Source organism: Rhinatrema bivittatum, chromosome 3 (assembly GCF_901001135.1).
Source record: "Rhinatrema bivittatum chromosome 3, aRhiBiv1.1, whole genome shotgun sequence".
Taxonomy (NCBI): domain Eukaryota; kingdom Metazoa; phylum Chordata; class Amphibia; order Gymnophiona; family Rhinatrematidae; genus Rhinatrema; species Rhinatrema bivittatum.
In genome coordinates, this window is record NC_042617.1 from 416,728,805 (window position 1) to 416,750,184 (window position 21,380).

Genomic DNA, 21,380 nt, shown 5'->3' on the forward strand with positions numbered 1-21,380 from the left:
GTATTGCTCTGTATTCAGTTTCACCAAGGGCTATGATATGAAAATATTACACATTTTTTAAGCAGTAAAGGCTGCTGCTTAGGTGCAGTGGTATGACTTCACCACCAGAAGCAAAAAAAATCCTAAAGAAATTAAGGCGAATGATAAAAGTATCTGTTACAGCAGCAGCCTAGCCCTGGTATTTCTCGCTTCCTCTGTCCTATGGTCCTCTCACCCAGAGCTTCTCATTATACCTTTACTAGCACTGCCATCCAATTATCCCTAATAACGAGTCAGAAGAACCGCTGATGCTACTGACTCTATCACTCCTACTGTGGTGGTGAAGCTCTTTCAGGCAGAACCAACATGAGAAAACAACAGACTCACAGGTTCAGAAAAGCCTACAGAAGCTGAGTTGCAGGGGAGAGGAACTGCTTCTGTGCTACCATTGCTCCGGTGAGAGGTGGTGAAGGGGCAGAGACCTGGGTTCCGAGGAGAAGGAGCTATACAAGCTGGGGGGAGAAGAGCTGATGTGCATGGAGCAAGAGAGGGGACCTAGGGATGATAGTGTCTAGCGATCTGAAGATGAAAAATCAGTGTGACAAAGCGATAGCCAAGACCAGAAAAATGCTGGGCTGCATAGAAAGAGGAGTATCCAGTAAGAAAAAGGAGGTGATAATTCCCTTTTACAGGTCCTTGGTGAGGCCTCACCTGGAGTACCATGTATAGTTGTGGAGACCGTATCTCAAAGGGGACAGAGATAGGATGAAGGCGGTCCAGAGAAAGGCGACCAGAATGGTAGGGGGGGATCTCCACCAAAAGTCTTAAGAGGAGAGGTTGAAAGATCTAAATATGTATACCGTGGAGGAGAGGAGGAGCAGGGGAGACATGATACAGACCTTCAGATTCTTAAAAGGCATAAATGACGCAATTTTAATAACAAACCTCTTCTGTTGAAAAGAAATAAGGGTCACAAAATGAAGCTCCAGGGAGGAAGTTTCAGATTGAATGTCAGGAAATATTTCTTCACGGAGAGGGTGGTGGATACATGGAATGCTCTACCGGAGGAAGTGGTGAGGACCAGGACAGTGAAGGAATTCAGACTGGCATGGGATAAACACTGCGGTTCCCTGTACAGTACCCGGATCAGTCCAGACTCCTGGGTTTTGCCTCCCCTCCAGCAGATGGAGACAGAGGAGTTTTAACGGACTCTGCCCTATACCCTGAGGTGCCACCTAGAGTCTGTCAGTATTTCTCTGTTTCCAGCAGATGGTGGAGGTGCAAATCCCTTCAGTCTGGATTAGTTAGAATTGGTTTTATAGAATTGGTTTATAGATTGGTTCTGAGGCTCAAATTATTGTAAGGACTTGGTTTAGTTTTTAGATTAAAAAAAAAAAAAAAAAAGGGATATATTTTAAGCTTCCCAGGGAGTTGTTAGGTCCTGGTGGGACCATCCCCCCTGGTATTAGAGGCTAAGGAGCAGAGGGTTGAGAACCCGGTGACCTGCCCTTGCCGGTAACTGAGGGTGATACAGGGGAACCCGGTTCACTCACCCTCAGAGGGGGAGGCAGCTCTTCTGTTTCGTTATACCAAAAAAAAAGCTGACCGGATGACTGAGGTAATTTGTTTTTTATTACTTTCACGGCCCGGCATCTCCCCCCCCCCCCCCCCCCCCCACCCGCCGCTACCTTTCAGTTTACCATGAAACCGCCGAGCTCCCGGTGTAATTTTACTCCATCCAGATGTGGCTCGTTTTCTGCGTGGTGCTAAGCATCTGCGTCCTCCGGTTCGGAAGCCTTGTCCCTTGTGGAAGCTGAATCTGGTACTCTGCACCCTTTGTAATGCACATTTTGAGCCGTTGAAGCGAGTGACCCTGAAGGATCTGACATTGAAGGTCGTATTCCTCGTGGCTATCTCCTCAGCAAGGCGTGTTTCTGAGCTTCAGGCCTTATCTTGCAGGGAGCCCTTCTTACGGATTTCGGAGGCAGGGGTCTCCTTGCGGACGGTTCCCTCCTTTCTCCCGAAAGTGGTGTCCTCCTTTCATTTGAATCAGTCTGTGGAGCTCCCTTCCTTTGCAGACCTGGATTCTTCTACTTCCGAGTCTAGGGATTTAAGAAAGTTGGATGTAAAACGGGTGTTGTTGCGTTATTTGGAGGTCACGAACAGTTTCCGTCTCTCGGACCATCTGTTCGTCCTGTGGAGTGGTCCCAGGAGGGGTCATAAAGCTTCAAGGGCCTCTATTGCGCGCTGGCTAAAGGAAACTATTGTTTCTGCATACCTAGTTCAGGGCCGTCCGATCCCGATGGGTCTTCAGGCTCATTCTACTCGATCGCAAGCCGCCTCGTGGGCGGAATGTCAGCAGGAGATTTGTTGGGCGGCTACGTGGAAATCTACACACACCTTTGCCAGGCATTATCGTCTGGATGTCCGGGCCCCAGAGCCCGGTTCCTTCGGGGCTAGTGTGCTCCGAGCGGGACTCTCTCAGTCCCACCCCGATTAGGGAAGCTTTGGTACATCCCAGGAGTCTGGACTGATCCGGGTATGTACAGGGAAAGGAAAACTGGTCCTTACCTGCTAATTTTCGTTCCTGTAGTATCACGGATCAGTCTAGAGTCCCGCCCATGGGGGAAACGGAGTGTCCGCTCGGCTGATAGTTATTCATATTCTGCAGATTTCTCGAATGTTCTTATACTGTATGGGCATGATTTCGTTCATTATGTTACACATTTTCATTCCCTCTGTTCTTAGGGGGGAAGTTTGATTATAGTGGAAGTTATAGTTTAACCTTTCTGCTTGGGTACAGTGTAATACTGAAAGACTCTAGGTGGCACCTCAGGGTATAGGGCAGAGTCCATTAAAACTCCTCTGTCTCCATCTGCTGGAGGGGAGGCAAAACCCAGGAGTCTGGACTGATCCGTGGTACTACAGGAATGAAAATTAGCAGGTAAGGACCAATTTTCCTATCCCTAGAGGTGAGAGAAGTGAAATGAGGAAAAAGGCACTTTAGAGGCAGGATCCTTCATTCAGTTAAAAAATCTGACAGCAGAAAACTAAGACATGAACTATATAGTCTGGGGGTGGGGGGAAGGGGGATCAGTCTGGGAAAAGAAGCAAACACAGGGGTGAGGTACCAGTGAAATCAAATAGCACAAGACCAAGCATAGGTATACAGATGATCAAGGGGGGTGGCCTACAGATGTGACACACATTACCCTTAACCAATTAACCATGATGCAACTCAAACAAGTAATCTCCAAGGCCCAGACCCCGACAGTCTGTGAATCATATAGGATGTGAGCTTGCTGGGCAGACGAGATGGGCAATTGTGTCCTTTTCTGCTGTCGTTTTCTATGTTTTAAAAAATGTGCAACAGGAACTTTTTTTTTTTTTTTTTGTTGCTGCTGTCATTGGCCTGGGGAGCCGCCCAGCTTTTGGAGAGCGTTGGTTTGGCCAGGCCATGAGATGCCAAAGAAAAGCAGTTAGTAGCCGTCAGCCCAGCAATTTGTCTGTATCTCATGCTGGGTAGACCATGACAAGCTCCTCAGACTGGCTGGCCTCATGAAAAGGTGAGGAATGAGGGCATGTGGAAGGGAGCAATGGAGGACAGAGGGACCGACTTTCATCACCTGCCTGACAACTTATCAGCTGCTGCTGCTTTTAAGCTTATACCAATTGTAAAACTGTGGGATAACTGTGCAGTAACAAAAAAAAAAAAAAGAGTAAATGCGGCCTGCAGTATAGCGCCTTTATGTTGTAAAGCAAAATTATACTGCATTCCTTCTAATTTCTTTTATTGTATTTTTATTATTGTTCAGTCCTTAGCCAAACAGTAAACTGAACTAATGTTTGAATACCAAATTCTGCAAAACTCTGCTGGTAAACATTTCCTTCCACTGTTTTGAAGAGGAAACCCCCATTCTCGTGAGAAAGGACTCTTGAGTGTTGGAATGGATGCATCACTTCAGCGTTGGCTTTGTGCCAGAGGTTACTTTGTGATTACAAAGATGATTCATAGTCATATGCAAAGGAAGCGAAATAGATGTGGTGATCTTTATTCCATGCAGCACCTGCCTGCATGTTTCACTTGCACACCTGCTGGAGAAATTGCCCTCCCCCAAAGCCTGTGTATATCTGTATTTTTCATGAGCAGCAGCATTTCCCATGATCTGGCTCTGCTGCTTGGATATACGGGACAGCTCGCATCTGCATCTGCTGCTCCTGAGGGAATTCTGTGCACAAAAACTTAAAATTCTGCAAACTTTATATTGGTCAAAATAACACAATTTACCTGACAGTCTTTAAGTAATTACATTTTAAATTTAATACAGAACAAAGTTATTACTTAAAGATGCAGAATTGCAATATTTTGAGCAGAATTTCCCTAGAAATTCACTGTAAGAGTGTCCCTTCCACTCCCTCGCCCTACTTCCTTGGTCAGTCTCCTTTCACTTTGCCCTCTCAGGCCCCAACTCCTCCACCTGCCAGTATCTCCCTCCTCCACCTCTAAGTTCAACCCCTTCCACTCTATTGCCAGTCCCAGAGTTTGACCCTGTTCTCAGAACTGCCCCTTACACAGGCTCCCTCTGTCCCTCCCTTTCTCACACACATGCTCCTGCTCTCTAATACACATACACGCACCCTCATACAGGGCCCTCTCTCTTGCATACACACCCACACAAGCTCCCTTTCTCTCTCACACATACATCCTCACACAGGCTACCTATGTCTCTCATGCACCCCATCACACAGGCTCTGTCTCACACATACACAATCCCTTCACACAGGCTAGCACCCCCACATACACACGAGCTCCCAATCTCTCACACACATACACACTCCTTCACAATCTCCTCATATGGACTCCCTCTCTCTCAAACCCACATTCAAGCATCCCCCCCCCAGCTCTCTTACCTCCCATGCTCTCTCTCTCACTCTCCTGCTTTCTTACCCTCCATAGCCCCTCACCTCATATAGGCTCCTCTCTCTGAAACCCACACTCAAGCATCCCCTCTCTTACCTCCCATACTCTCTCTCTCACCCTCCTGCTTTCTTACCCTCCATAGCCCCTCACCTCATATAGGCTCCTCTCTCCGAAACCCACACTCAAGCATCCCCTCTCTTACCTCCCATGCTCTCTCTCTCACCCTCCTCTCTCACACACACATTCTCTCTCATCAAGGCCTTTATCTTTGCCGTGAGCGGAGCACACTGGGGCCTTCCATCTTTGCCGCGAACGGAGCACGTCCCGCAGCACACTTCGGCCTTCGTCTTCGCTCACTCCATGGCATTCCAGGGTCTCCTCTGCTATTTTCTGCACAGAATTTGGCAATTCCTAGCTCCACAGTAGCACAGAATTCCCTCCAGGACTAATCTGCTCCCAGGGATTGTCTTGTCCACCCTAGAGCTCTTCTGCTGTCCATCTGATGACTGCGGAGGAGGGAAATTCCAAAATCCTTCCATGCCTTGCATAGTAGATAAGAGTTGGCTGCTGTCATGCCTCTGGTTGCTGATCTGTCTGGGTTTCTGGTTTCCTGATGACTGGGGAAAGCAGAGGCTGCCTTGCAGTAGCTGCTAATTGACCTTGTTGTGCCATCCGTTGATTCAACGAGTTTGTTTGCTAGCCAGCACGAGATCCTCCACCATTGTCTGTAATTGGGTCATCTGCCACTGAGCTCATCCCCATCCCCGCTGTGGATGTTTTCACAATAGCAGATACTAGGCCTTGGCCATCTGTGAGCTAGCAGAAGGAAGGGGTGCTCTACTGTCCCATTGACATCACCAAGGCTGATTTGTGCCACTGCCTGTATGCTAGAGGTAACATGTTGGAGTGGTAATAATCAGAGATTTACCTAGGCACCTAGCTGTCAAGGATAGATGTATTGGCACTATAGGGATAGTTCCTAGCCTGTGTCTGATAGCCTTGCCTTTGACCTCTAGCCAACTGAGGTAGATGAAAATAGAAATGAGAATATGTTTCTAAGGACAAAATTGCTGTGTTTGAAAAATTCCTGATTTCCTTCCTCTGATACCCTAGAGAGCAGCTAGCAGACTGACCTCAGCAAAGACGCCCACAAAGCTTTATATTCTCCTGCCAGGTCCTGTTTTTAGCAGCTGTGTAATCATTATTTTCAGCAATTCTTTAATACTGGTTCCCCTCTCTCCTTCCACTTTATCCCAGGAATACAGAAAATCCTCTAATCTCATTACCGTGTGTAAAACAAAGAAATGACACACGTGAAACCATTCTAATTGATGATTCTCATTAGAGGTATTGTGAGAAGATTGTTTGGTGCCAGACCTTGCCCCTGCACATTAGAATCGGAACTTTCCAGAAATGCTAGTGCCTCAGGAACTCTAAAAGGCTTGCAGCATCTCAACTGGCCTCAGTCCTTTCATAGAGTGATGGGGGCTCTGGCCAGCAGCATGGTTACTGTAGTGGGTGAGAGTTGCAGTGATGAGGACTTTGGCTGGCAGTGGGTGATGCTTGGGGTGATGGAGCTCGGGCCATCATTGAGATTAGTGCAGTGAGTGGTGGTTTAGAATGATAGGGACCCTGGCCAGTAATGAGGTTGCAGTAGTGAATGTTGTTGGGTGATGGGGGCCTGAACCAGAGATGGGGGTTTCTGAAGTGCTTATGGTGATGGGGGCTTGTGTTAGTGATGGGGGGGTTTTGGTCTGGGTATAAGGAGGAACTTGGGTCCTATTTTTGTTCTTTAACCCCTGCTCTCTCTTCTCTTCTCCCTATAGCTGGTAGACACCCCACTGGAGCTATGTCGTTCAGGACCCTGAGTCCTGTCTTTCTGTGCTGGCACCGGAAGACCTGGCTGCAGTGTACTGGAGCCTGAAGCCACCATGAATCGATACAACAGCCTCAAACAGCTGGGTGATGGCACTTATGGCTCTGTCCTCCTGGCCAGGAGCATCCAGTCTGGAGAGCTGGTCGCCATTAAAAAGTAAGTGACTACAAGAACTACTGAGAGTCAGGAATTACTGCTCATCTGAGTGTGGGCTTACAGGACTGGCTAGGTTTTATTTTCCCAGCAAGAAAAAGGAGATGATAATGCCTCTCTGCAGATCATTAGTGAGGCCTCACCTGGAGTACTGTGTTCAGTTCTGGAGCCCATATCTCAGAAAGGATAGAGGAGTCCAGAGAAGAGTGACCAAAATGGTGTGGGGTCTGTATTGGAAGACTTGTGAGGGGAACCTGAAGGATCTAAATACGTATACCCTGGAAGAGAGGAAGTGCAGGGGAGATATGACATAGAACTTCAGATATCTGAAGGTTTTAATGATGCACAAATTTTGAACCTTTCCCGTTGAAAAAAGGGTCACAAAATGAAAATCCATATGGGGACGAGTCAGATCCAACATCAAGAAATATTTCTTCACAGAGAGAGGTGGTATATGCTTGGAATACTCTTCAGTGGACCCTCAGATCTCAGGAGGATCAAATCAGTCAGGATCTCTGGGACAGCATCTGCATCATCCAGCCTATAAGGGACTCTGTCCTGGTGGCTAATTAATTCCAATCTGGCCAGGGGGTTACCCTATTATACATATATAAGTAAATAAAAGAATAATCATATGTGCTATACTAACCACAAGACAATTTCATCTAAAAATATACTCAGTTTGAGAAAATCATCATACCTCACCATTCATACCAATCATTTCAAATCATGCATAACCATGTATAAAAAATACCACAATATGACTCTTATATAGATAATACACTCTTGTTAAATTACAAATAGAATTTCTGTATAGGTACTACACGGATATTGAATTTCAAATATTAAATGCCTTATAGCCAAAAAGGGTTAAATACCCTCTATTAGCTATCTGATAACGGGAAAAGAATGAAAACACCCCCCAAAAAAAATCAATACACCCTGACAATGGGCCCTGTTATATCGCACATATGATTGTTTATGTATACACATGCAATATTTTGTAATATAAATTATTCATTTTTGTAATAAAAATTGCACTTTTCCAAAACTGTAATTAAAAAATTATTCCTTTATTTACTTATATGTATTATTGGGATTAGGAATCATATGTGAACTCCGATTTAAGATTATACCAGAGGGTTACCCTTTCAAATTCATTCAGTGCAAATTGTCTTAGCCACAGATGTGTCCATTCAGGACTGGGGAGCCCATGTAGACGGGTTCTGCATCCAGGGTCTTTGATCTCCTAGTCTAACTTAAATTCTAGATTGAAAGGCCCCCCCCCGCATAGCTATGTGGCAGTATAGCATGCCTCATTATGCCCAGTTGGGCATGCTCAAAGTTTCTAGAAACTTTGAAGTCATATTTCTGTGCTGGGCTCATCTGATGTCATCTATGTGTGAGGACGGCCTTCATGCTTGCTTCAGAGAGCACTTGTTGCAGGTAAGCAACTCTGCTCTGCAGTATGGGATTTCTGTTCTGCTGTATTATTTGCTTGGGCATTGATTAATTATGAACCTGGATAAGATTGTTTACGTTTCTATGGATGAACGAAAAGCGCTTTGCTGCTGACACACCTTGTCCCTGTAGCATTACTGGTGGATTTGTCACCTAGTGATCAGAAATGTTTGTTTAAGGTGTATTTGTAGAGGTGTGTTACCTCGGTCAGAACATGCCGGAGGTAACCAGGACTTGCTTCAACATTGCACTTTCTCTCAGCGTCTGCAGTGTTTCTCCCATTCTGTCTTTATTTGTTGTTCAAAGTCAAGAAAAGTCTGTTCATATTTTCTTAGAAATCCAGTGGATTTGCTTTTAAAAAAAAAAAAAATTAAAAGTAAATCCAACTTGTTTGGAAAGTGTAGAAATATTCTGTGCCACACTCTGTATGGCCTCATAGCATGAAAGAGGCCCTTCATGGAAAGAGATTTATTTTCCATATATCTTCTTATCAATATGAATAAAACGGAAAATGACATAATGCCTCTGTATCGCTCCATGGTGAGACCGCACCTTGAATACTGTGTACAATTCTGGTCACCGCATCTCAAAAAAGATATAGTTGCGTTGGAGAAGGTACAGAGAAGGGTGAACAAAATGATAAGGGGAATGGAACAGCTCCCCTATGAGGAAAGACTAAAGAGGTTAGGACTTTTCAGCTTGGAGAAGAGACGGCTGAGGGGGGATATGATAGAGATGTTTAAAATTATGAGAGGTCTAGAACAGATAGATGTGAATCGGTTATTTACTCTTTCAGATAATAGACTAGGGGGCACGCCATGAAGTTAGCAAGTGGCACATTTAAAACTAATCGGAGAAAGTTCTTTTTCACTCGATGCACAATTTTAAACTCTGGAATTTGCCAGAGGATGTGGTTAGTGCAGTTAGTATAGCTGTGTTTAAAAAAGGATTGGATAAGTTCTTGGAGGAGAAGTCCATTACCTGCTATTAATTAAGTTGACTTAGAAAATAGCCACTGCTATTACTAGCAACAGTAGAATGGAATAGACTTAGTTGTTGGGTACTTGCCAGGTACTTATGGCCTGGATTGGCCACTGTTGGAAACAGGATGCTGGGCTTGATGGACCCTTGGTCTGACCCAGTATGGCATGTTCTTATGTTCTTATGTAATTTGAAGTTGCCCACTTGAAAAACAATTCCTTGATGCTATTAAGGTGGTGGTGTGAGATGTACTTCCTGCTTGGTGTATTTTCAGGACTAGGTTACTGGCCCTCTTTGGGGAAGAATATTGAACATTCCTAAAGCAGCCATTTTGCCTTTGCTGAGTTGAGCTTCTGAAGGTGCATGATGCTGATGGTACTGTGGTGGTCTTCCGGTCTCACTCATTACCCAGGAGACCCATCTAATGTTATTGTTTCATAAGATTAGACTGCAAGTTTTAGCTGTGTGTTCTGTGCTGTTAAAAGCTTTATCTCTAAAGCTAGCATTTCATGGAAAACACCAGAAAGGTCACTGGCATGCTTATAAATCTGAGCGTGTTTGTTCATGTAAATATGTACAGCTACTTTAGAGCTCAGCACCATGACCCAAAACCTGGCTGTAAAGCAGCCTTTGCGGTAAACCTACACTGACCCCAAGAAATGGGGTTCATATCTTTCATGGTGTGCCGAATTGGCTCCTGGGGGGGGGGGTAATGACATTGGAGTGTCTGTTCCTTGTTTGAACCTGAGAATGAGCGCCTGAAAGCTAATCGAGAAATGTATTGTTAATCCAATATAAAAGTCTCACTTTATATTTTTTTGGGTGGTTTGTTAGTCTTTAGTTCCTAAAAAAAAAACAAACCTAAAGATTTGAAAAGTCAGTTTCCTGGTGGGTCTAGAGAAGACCTGCTTCTTCTTCAACAGGCAACAGCTCACTCCAGGTAGGTTTGCATCTATGTGAACTTTTTTTTTTTTTTTTAATGTTCGTCTCTCATAGAGCCCCCCCACCACAGCAAAGAGCAGCCACTGTTCTTTGGCTCCGTGCGGACGAGGCCAGCTGATGCTGGGGATGCAGGTTGAATCCTCTCTTCCCTGCTCGGTATCTTGCACTGCTGACGTGTCTCGTTTGGTTAGGTTGAAAAAAGGCCAGAGGTCCATCGAGCCCACTCTTTTCTCTGATTACCAAACAACTGCCTCTGTGTGGTAATCCTGGGGAAGGCAGAAAAGAATTCTCTTCATCTGTGACCAGTTTTGTAGCAATGAAAAAAAAAAGTTCCTTCCTGACCCCTGAGAGAACAATCAGCTCAAAATTGCTGGATTCACACCTTTTTCTTAGCATTTAGTTATCAATAGATTCACCAATATAGTTCTTCTCCAAAAACTATCCCATTTACTGCTGAACTCTGAGTCCTTCCCTGCTATGCCCAAACTATTTGTCATGGAGAGAAAATGGGGCGGGGATGGAAATAGACAGGGTAAATTCTGTACGAGGTGTGCGGAAACTTTAAATCGGTCATTTTTTGGGTTTCATTGTTTTCTGTTGTTTTGCCCACTAATGAGTTAACGTCTTATTTGAAGATTTATATTCTGTGTTGCATGCTAAAAGTACTGTAGTCATTTAATTGTCTTGGTGAGACGCATTGAAAGTGCACTGGGATAGTGAAAGTATCATTAATTCATTGAAAACATAATATTCATGACTTTTTATTGCTTTTCCTTAGGATGAAGAGAAAGTTTTACTCATGGGAGGAGTGCATGAATCTCCGAGAAGTTAAGGTATGTGTGTTTTTCAGTCCATGAGCAAGTAACACCTTTTGGAATGAGAGAAGGGGTGTTAGCACCAGTCTGTCTTCCCCTGACCGAACCTGCAAACTTCAGCCTCTCCTTACATCCATGCTTCCCAAACTTTTATCCAGTATGATCCCCTTTTTAAGACTTAAATTCACATAATCCTAGTCAATGACCAAAAGAACTGACCTCCACTCCCCTGTTTTGTCTCCTGCCCACTTTCTTCTCTTCCCATTCACCCAAAGCAAGAAAACAGCAGCAGTTGTTGGTGGTAGATGGTGTGTGCTCGTGGGCAGCCCCCTGCCAGGGTTGCCAGGTTTTCATGAAAGAACAAGCACTTTTTCCCCAAAAAACAAGCCCCAAAAAAAGCCCAAAACACATGAAATTGAAACACCAATGTCTGTGTGTTGCATAGATGACAAAGGAGCTTAACCTTTTGCATGTTGCAGAAGGTCTGTATGATGTGCACGAATGTCACACTTACAAAATTTGCACATAGCCTTACTCTCATTGCTGACAACAGATTGAATCCATGCTTTTAGTTCACATTCCTCTTCCCACGCTTAGCAGTATCTTTTAGTTCCTTACTTTAGCTATAGTAGATCAAATCCATTTAGTAGCGTAGCAGCCAATGACGGAAACAGTGGGTATGGACAGGCTTTCTTACAAAGGTGATCTGCTGCAGGGAGAAGAAATGAGAAAAAAAAAGCAAAATTAGATAAAATCAAAAGTGGTTGTAGAACAAATAAAAAAAAAAATAAAAAATAGCATTACAAGTTTCCATGTCACATTATTTTTTACCTGTAGTCAGCAGGTATGGACAAGCTTTCTTTTTGTCAAAATAAGGATTTCTTACAAAGGTGATCTGCTGCAGGGAGAAGAAATGAGAGAAAAAATTAGATGAAATTAAAAGTGGTGTAGAACAAATTTAAAAAACACCAGCCCCACACACTGATTCCCTCCTCCCTACCCCCTCCAAGCACATCTCTGGCCCCTAAACACTCATTTCCCCCTCCCAACATACTCATTCCTTCCCTCCTGATACCTGGTTGTAGCTAGCTGAGTGCTACACACCTTTAACTATTCAGGTCTGCAGCTGCACAGAAGCTTCTTGGTCACCCATGACGCTTGCTGCAATGCCATGCTGGGTCTGCCCACGCTCCTGGGAATGTTTGCAGCTTCGGTTGGCTTACTGCTGCAATAGGTTAGGGTGCGCCTGCTATGGACAGGCCTCACTGGCAGCAGCAGCCAATCACTGCAACATCAGAGCACAAGTCCCTCCCACCAAGCCCAAAAAAACGCCCAATTACAAGCAACCCGCGAATAAAAAAAAAACAAAACGTGAATGACTAGAAAAAAAAAGCCCAATCTCGTGGGAAATAAGCGAGGTTGGCAACACTGCTCCCTGCCCCCACCACTTGCCAGCCTTCCATATAGGTTTTCAGTCTAACAGGCCACCCCTCTGGGATGAGGTGGCAGGGTCTTTTGAATATGCATAGGTTCACAGGTCCTGACTGGAGGTCTGAAGGCCAGGGAGCAGACCTGCTTATGTGATGCCTGTCCACTGCTTTTGTTATCCCCATTTGGGGTTTTGACCCACGGTTTGGGAGCTGCTGCCTTACATCATTATTCTTCCATTAGCACCATCAGATACAGTTGTTACTTCTGTGATAGTGAATAGTAAGTAGTTTCTGCCCTAAACTGTCGGGGCTTTCTTTGTATTCAGGAGCAAGTTATCCAATCATTGTTCCACTGTCATCTTGTCTGCACTGTGTTAAATTCAGTGGGTAATCTGTGAAGACACTCATGGTTCTGACAGACCCCTCCTCTTAATGAAGCAGAAGTATAAGTCAAGTAGGTCAAAGTATCCCAAAATTCCAAACATCATCGCTCTATTTTTGACAACACTTAGTTTCAGAATGTTGAATAGGATGCCAAGTACTAGGAGTTGGTTGTATTGATCCTGGAAAAAACTGCATTGTTTTCAGGTGGTGGTACTTTTTTTATAGGACTATATTAAGGTGGGCACCTCACTGTAAAGAGGACCGCAGGGGTAACGCTGCTATAAGAAAGAGAAGAGATAACTGGAGGCTGCTGGGAGTTGTAGTCCCCAAGAGAAATAAAGCAGGAGGCTGCAGGGTGTTGTGCTCACAGAGAAGCCTTATCCTAAAGACAATCAGGAAGAAAGTACTGACCACAGAGGAACATGTTAGTAATTGAGAAAGAAAGGTGAGACTGATTAAGGATTTTTTTTTTTTTTTTTAAAGAGATCAGAGCCTCTCTTGGGTTAATGGACTGCTGGGGAAGCAAAGGGCCAGTCAAAGGATATGTTTATAGGCTAAAAGCAGCAACTCCAGGTCTCTCGCTCTCATCTATCATTATATGTGACTATCGTCATATGTCACAAAATATTGCCTGTAGCCAGTCCCAAATACTTGCAGGATCACACAAAATGACAACCTGACCAAGAACTTCAGCAAACAGTGGAGGAGTAGCCTAGTGGTTAGAGCAGCGGGAGATCAGGGTTTGAGTCCCACTGTTGCTTTACCCTCAGGTACAAACTTAGATTGTAAACAGTCTGAGGATAGGGAAATACCTGAATGTAATCCGCGTTGAAGTGCTGAAAAAAATGCGAAAAGCGGAATATAAAAATCTAAATACATAAAACAAATGTATTACCCATAACTTGTCCACGGTTCAAGGCGCAGTACAGTTTAGCATCCATAAAAGAATATGTACATCAAAACTTGAACATGATGACAAAGATGAGCTACTTCAAAGTCTGAATGCTCATCTGCTCTTATGGACAATCATTAGCATTGTCTAACCTTGGCCTTTGAGTTAGACAAGAGGAAGAACGGAACAAAGGAAAGGGAGAGAGAATAAAGCAAGAGAAAGCAACCTGTGCTAAGATCCCTTTAGAGAAGCTTGCCTGAATGAGAATGTTCTAAGTTTTGTACTTTTTGTATTTACTGATATTTATGTACCGCTTATGCACATAGCCCTAAGCAGTGAAACGAAAACATGCAGTATAAAATTGACATAAATGAAAACAGTAAGAATAGACAAATTCTGCCATCAAGTTACTAGAGCACAGGGCAAAGCTTGCCTGAACAAATAGGCCTTTAACATTGTTTTCAATGGTTTCGGACAAGATAAGCAAGCATAGTTCCTGAAGTTGCATGTGGTCCGACACAGATGTTCTGGTAGGGAATTCTAGAATATAGGCCCTGCTACTGAGCAGGGACATCTAACAAAGTGCATCCTGCAGACCTTGGAGGGTTATAAATATGTAACATGGAGCCAAACCCAGGGGGACATCTTTTCCTTCACAGACCACAGCAGAGTTTCATGCCCCTGAGACATCAGGGTCACTTCAGGCATATGTAGCAAGCATTTAAATACAAGTTGAATAAATTTTATGCTGCAACCAGCTGTCTCTTGACGTGCCACAGGCTCTCTATTCCATATACTGGGATGTTTCCACATGAAATGACAGCTCGCAGCCAACCAGTGTCGTCTCTGCTTTTCTGGGAGTCTCTGGCCTCATTAACAGTCTAGTAACCCGAGAGAGAGACTGCTCTAAGTAAATCCTTAATCATTCTCGCCCGACTTTCACAATTACTATCATGATCCTCCTGATTGATCTTAAGTTATGACTAGCCAGGAGCAGCCTCCTTGCCTCTGTTTCTCTTGGAGCTACAACTCCCAGCAGCTTCCAGTTGACTCTTCCTCTCTTACATCAGGGTTACCTCAGGGTCCTTTTTTTTACAGCACCTGCCCTGACTGGCTACTTTCTCCCCTTCTCCTGACTGTATAAGGTCCCTACACCATCACATGCACTAACATGAGAATTTCCCTGAGATGATGCAGCACAGGAGATTTCAGGGCTGCAAATGCCCTAAAGCCCATCTCTAGATTACTCTTGTGTTGGCCCAAGGAAATGTGTTCCAGCCTTCAAAGAATCCAGTAGCTAAGGACTGGCTGTAAATGCAGATGCATAACTGTAGGATGCTGGCAAACCTTTTGGAAATGTTTGCTCATCTTGGAGGCCCTGAATGTAGCTGTCCTGACTGTACAGCCAACACTAGCTTTTGGTCTGAGCCAATAGTGGCATTAATAACAGGCCTGTGTGAGTCATCTCAACAGCATCTGACAATTAACAAGAAACTCCTTTTTTTTTTTTTTTTTCCCCTCCCCTATTTATTTCCTCTTTCTATCACATTTTATATTGGTGAAACTGAGGATTTTTTTTTCAGGCTTCTCTGTCTGTTGTAAGCCGCCCACAGCAACGAGGATTTCAGATGTTGTAGCACAAGCTTCTTGTATGGATTTAGAATCAGTGTGTTTTACTTCGTGTTTTGCTGTAGCTGGATGCCTTTCTTGCCCTTTCCGCACACTCTGGCCGATACAGTAAAAACCGCGGGAGAGCCGGCGCTCCCGATGCGCGCCCGGGCCATTCTCCTGGGCGCGCGATCGAATATTTAAATGAGGGCCCACAGTAAAAGGAGGCTCTAGGGACACTAGTGCGTCCCTAGCGCCTCCTTTTTGACAGAAGCAGCGGCTGTCAGCGGGTTTGACAGCTAACACTCAATTTTACCAGCGTCTGTTCTCGAACCCACTGACAGCCACGGGTTCGGAAAATGGACGCCAGCTAAATTGAGCATCACACTTCCAACCTGTGGGCAGATTTTAATTTTTTTTTAATTTTGGGGCCTCCGACTTAATATCGCTATGATATTAAGTCGGAGGGTGTACAGAAAAGCAGTTTTTTCTGCTTTTCTGTACACTTTCCCTGTGCCGGCTGAAATTAACTTCTGCCTTTGGGCAGGTGTTAATTTCTTAAAGTAAAATGTGCGGCTTTGCTGCACATTTTACTTTCTGTATCGCGCGAGACTAACTAATAGGCCATCAACATGCATTTGCATGTTGCGGGCGCTATTAGTTTCGGGGGGGGGGGGGTGTTTGGCAGCGCGTTTTTGACGCACTATTACCCCTTACTGTATAACGGGTAAAATAGCTCGTGGAAAACGCACGGCCAAACGGGGACTAAAGGTGCGCTCGGCCGAGTGCACCATACTGAATCGGCCAGACTGTGAGAAGAACTGGGAAGTTTGCTTTCAAAAGTTTAAATGCATTTCTTTCTCTGGAAATAGCTGTTTCCCTGTACGTACCAGGATCAGTCCAGGATGCTGGGTTATGCCTCCTTTCCAGCAGATGGAGTCAGAGAAAAGCTGAAAGGCACCTCCCATATAACCTGGTGCGCCCCCTGCGATCCCTCAGTATTTCTCTGACTCCAGCAGATTGGGAGAGCATAACCTTCCTTTTGCAGCCCCCGCCTGTCTTGATCTCCCGGGCCTTCGGAAGGGATGGCTTGTCACCCGACTGATTTCGCGCGCTTTTACTAAGCCGCGGGGAGCCATTTGCACGGCGAAGGCCTCTGCTCCCGGTGTATTCCCAGGGGCAAGGGGCCTTCGCAGCGGCCAATTTCGGGCAGAGGATCAGCTCTGCCGCGCCCGAGGGGACACCAAAGCGAGCAGCCTGCTCGGAGGCAGCGGCCCAGCATGCTCCCGATCGGCGCGGCCTCCTTCAGAACCTGATGTAGATTCAGTAGGGGAGGGAGAGGAGCTTCCTCCTCTTTCTCCGCCAGCACTCAGCCCTCAACGACCGTGCGATTTTCAACAGGACTCGGGCCCACCCCCACTTCTATTGACGGGTGGGCCTTTAAAGAGACATACCCGTTTTCCTCTCAATTTGTATTGCTTCTGCATAAAGCTTATGTAGAACTGAAGCGGACTGGGAAAACCGGTCTCCTGCCCCAGCCAAGTGTTTTAAGGCCTCAGTAGACCAGGAGAGACCTGGACCGAGGGTACTTAACATGGTCCAGGGGGATGGACCGTCCATCCCTGTCCCACCTGCGGATCCCATGACTCAGGACCCCTCCACTCATGATGTGGGCAGTGCCGATCCGGTGGAGGGGGATGATCTGCAGATACTTCATTTGTTCCGCAAGGAGGAGCTGGACCCATTGATTTCCCATGTGCTTCAGGAACTTGAGATCCCAGTTCCACAGGCGATACCAGAAGCTTTGCCGGGAGACTCTGTGTTATCGGGGCTTCGCGCACCACTGCAAACGTTTCCTTTCCATCCAAAGGTTTTCCATCTCGTGTCATAGGAATGGGATACCCCAGAAGCCACCTTTCAAGTCAGCAAAGCCATGGAAAAGCTTTATCCACTCCCTAATGAGTCCTTGGATTTTAAGATCCCTAAAATGGATTCGGCAGTCACAGCCATTGCCAAGCATACTACCATTCCTGTGACAGGAGGCACAGCGCTCAAGGACCTCCAGGATAGGAAACTGGAAGTTTTGCTTAAGCAGATTTTCGAAGTATCAGCATTGGGAGTGCAGGCCGCGGTTTGCAGCAGCATGATGCAGAGGGCTACCCTCCGCTGGGTCCAACAAATGCTTACGGCCCAGGACTTTCCTCCGAAGGAAGCTGAGCAGGCGAACCGCATGGAATCTGCGGTGGCCTATACGGCAGATGCCTTGTATGATCTCCTCCGCACCTCTGCCCGCACTATGGCTTCAGCGGTTTCCGCAAGGCGACTACTATGGCTATGTAACGGGTCGGCGGATGCCTCCTCTAAGTCACAGCTGGGTTCCTTTCCTTTCCAGGGCAAGCTTTTATTCGGAGACGAGCTAGAGCAGCTGGTTCGCTCCTTGGGAGAGAACAAAGTGTACAAGCTGCCGGAGGACCAGCCCAAATCATTTCGTTCACCCAGCGCATTTCGGGGCCGTTTTCGAGGACAACGCCGTTTCCGCTCAGGTAGGGGCTCTTCCTCCTATGTCCCTCGGCAGACGCACACAAAGTCTCAAACATGGGCGCATTCCTTTCGCGGCAGGCGGCCTCAGCGCTCTGGAACCTCTCATGCCTTCGCCAACAACAAAGCGTCCCAATGAAGGGGCACAGGCCCATCCCTCAGGTCCGGAGATCGGGGGGCGACTCTTCCGCTTTCGGGAGGAATGGGCCAAGATAACCTCGGACCAATGGGTTCTAGACATTATAAATCACGGCTGTGCTTTGGATTTTGCACGGCCCCTTCGCGATCTGTTTCTAGTATCTCCCAGCGGGTTTCAGGCAAAGCAGCAAGTGGTTTTCCAAACACTGTCTCGACTGCAGGCTCTGGGAGCCATTGTTCCGGTTCCCGCAGCCAAGCGTCGGACTGGTCGCTACTCTGTCTACTTCATCGTTCCCAAGAAGGAGGGCTCATTCCACCTGATATTGGATTTGAAGCAGGTCAACAGGGCATTGCGAATCCCTCGATTTCGAATGGAGACATTGAGATCCGTCATTGCGGCTGTCCACAAAGGCGAGTTTTTGGCTTCTTTGGATCTAACAGAGGCTTATCTCCACATAGGGATCCAGGAATATCATCAGAGATTTCTACGATTCATGATCATGGGGCAACATTACCAGTTTTGTGCCCTACCCTTCGAACTGGCGACGGCTCCGAGGGTTTTCACTAAGGTGATGGTGGTGGTAGCAGCGAGCCTTCAGAGAGAAGGCATATTGGTTCATCCCTACTTGGACGACTGGCTCATTCGAGCAAAGTCTGAAGTGCTCTGCGAGAACGAAGTACAATCAGTTTTGAGCCGTCTGATTTCCCTAGGCTGGGTTGTCAACTATAACCAAGAGCCAGCTGATTCCATACCAGGTGTTGGAGTTTCTGGGAGCGCGTTTCAACACTAGTATGGGCAAGGTTTCCCTGCCACTGGTGAGGATGGAGTGGCTAATGTCTCAGATTCGGCACCTGTTGGCTCTTTCCTTGCCCATCGTGTGGGACTATTTGCAGGTTCTTGGTTGTATGGCTTCTACCCTAGAGTTGATCCCTTGAGCTTTTGCTCATATGCGGCCTTTGCAGAGGGCGCTACTTTCTCGTTGGGACCCCAAGTCGGCAGAGTTCCAGCTGCCATTGCCGCTCCTCGAACCGGCCAGGTCCAGTCTGGATTGGTGATTGATTCCAGATCACTTGCTTCGAGGCGTGGACTTGGAGCCCCCCCAATGGATAATCATGACGACGGATGCCAGCCTACAGGTTGGGTGGCAGTCTGTCAGTCGCGGTCAGCGCAGGGATTTTGGACACTGACCAAGTGTCCATCAATCACTTGGAAACCAGGGCGGTTCACTTGGCGCTGCACCAATTTCTTCCACTGGTTCACCACCGGGCGGTACTGGTCCTATCTGACAATGCGACCACCGTGGCTTACATAAACTGACAAGGGGGCACAGAGTCGGCTAGTAGCCTCCGAAGCGGACATGTTGATGGACTGGGTGGAACGCCATCTGTCTCGCATAGCGGCATCCCACATAGCCGGGGTCGACAATGTACATGCGGACTTCCTCAGCCGGTTGAAGCTAGATTCAGGAGAATGGGAACTATCAAACGAGGCACTGCAGCTCATCACCAGCCGGTGGGGGACTCCCCAGTTAGACTTAATGGCAACTCGTTTGAATGCGAAAGCATCTCATTTCTTCAGTCGAAGAAGGGAGCACGGCTCGGAAGGGGTGGATGCTCTGGTTCTTCCTTGGCCTCCACATATTCTCCTTTACGTGTTTCCCCCATGGCCGCTGGTGGGAAAGGTTTTGTGCCGGATTGAATCCCACCAGGGGCTGGTTGTTCTGGTGGCCCTGGAGTGGCCAAGAAGGTTCGCAGATCTGATCAACCTGGCGGTGGACGGCCCCCTGCGCGTTGGTCATCTACCGCGCCTCCTCCGGCAGGGCCTGGTATTTTTCGATCAGGCCGATCGCTTTTGACTAGCGGCTTGGCTTATGAGAGGAGGCAATTGAGAAAGAAGGGATACTCTGAGGCGGTTATTACTACTCTTCTCCACGCTCGTAAAACCTCTACTTCTGTTACCTATGTTCGGGTATGTAAGGTGTTTGATTCGTGGTACCGTGGGTTGAGTGTGTCCCTGCGGCAGGCCGCCATTAGCCACATTCTTGCCTTCTTGCAAGACGGGCCAAGGATAGCTCGCTGCGAGTGCAAGTAGCAGCCTTGAGCTGTTTTCGAGGTGAGGGGATGGTACTTCCATCGCTCTTCACCCAGACGTGGCCAGATTCTTGAAGGGTGTCAAACACCTAAAGCCGCCGGTGCGCTCGATCTGTCCGTCTTGGAGTTTAAATTTGGTTCTTCGTGGCCTGTGTAGTCCTCCTTTTGAACCTTTGAAGCGAGCTACGCTAAAGGATTTAACACTTAAGACTGTGTTTCTCGTGGCTATCTGTTCAGCTAGAAGGATCTCAGAACTTCAAGCGTTGTCATGTAGGGAGCCTTTCCTGCGCATCGCTAATTCGGGGATTTCCCTTCAGACCGTATCTGCCTTCCATGTCAACCAGTCGATTGAGTTGCCGGCATTCTCAGCTGAGGATAGAAATGCTCATCAGGATCAGAATCTCAAGAGGTTGGATGTTCGCAGAGTCCTCTTGCGGTACTTGGAAGTAACTAATCCTTTCAGATTGTCCGACCATCTTTTTGTCTTGTGGAGTGGTCCTAAGAAAGGGACTAAGGTTTCTAAGGCTACTATTGCCCGCTGGTTGAAAGACACTATTGCTTCAACTTACATATGTCACGGGCGTCCGGTACCGGATGGACTTAAGGTGCATTCTCTTAGGTCACAAGCAGCGTCCTGGGCGGAGAGCGAATGTGTCTCGCCCCAAGAGATTTGCCAGGCGGCTACTTGGAAGTCTTTGCACACGTTTGCCAAGCATTACCGCTTGGATGTGCGGGATCCGAAGATGGATTCCTTTGGCAGCAGTGTGCTTTGAGCGGGGATCTCTAGGTCCCACCCCCTTTAGGGCAGCTTGGATACATCCCAGCAGTCTGGACTGATCCTAGTACGTACAGGGAAAGGAAAATTAGTTCTTACCTGTTAATTTTCGTTCCTGTAGTACCATGGATCAGTCCAGACGCCCACCCAGAGGAAAGTGAGTCCCGCTCGACTGATTGTATTGTTTCTCTTTGCAGATTTTTTCAGAACATACCTTCAGACGCGACACAGTTCTTTTTGTCAAATGTTTATAGTTATTTCAGAGGTTACTGTTTGACTTGATCTAGTCATTGGTTGTTTACCATATGTTACATTCATTCTGCTTTGATATTGATTATACTGAGGGATCGCAGGTGGCACACCAGGTTATATGGGAGGTGCCTTTCAGCTTTTCTC

The 21,380-nt window shown here is 46.6% G+C and overlaps 1 protein-coding gene across 2 annotated transcripts in view; it reads left to right on the forward strand.

Annotated features, from left to right (window-relative positions):
• Window positions 1-21,380, forward strand: part of ICK (intestinal cell kinase) — a 129,900-nt gene that overhangs the window by 12,969 nt on the left and 95,551 nt on the right. For both annotated transcript variants that reach the window (XR_003855669.1, XM_029595722.1), the window contains exons 2-3: window positions 6,727-6,932; window positions 11,092-11,146. Coding sequence is in view for 1 of the 2 variants with exons in the window: in XM_029595722.1 (XP_029451582.1) it covers window positions 6,832-6,932; window positions 11,092-11,146 (156 nt within the window). In the remaining variant the exon portion in view is untranslated. The remainder of the gene's footprint in view (window positions 1-6,726; window positions 6,933-11,091; window positions 11,147-21,380) is intronic.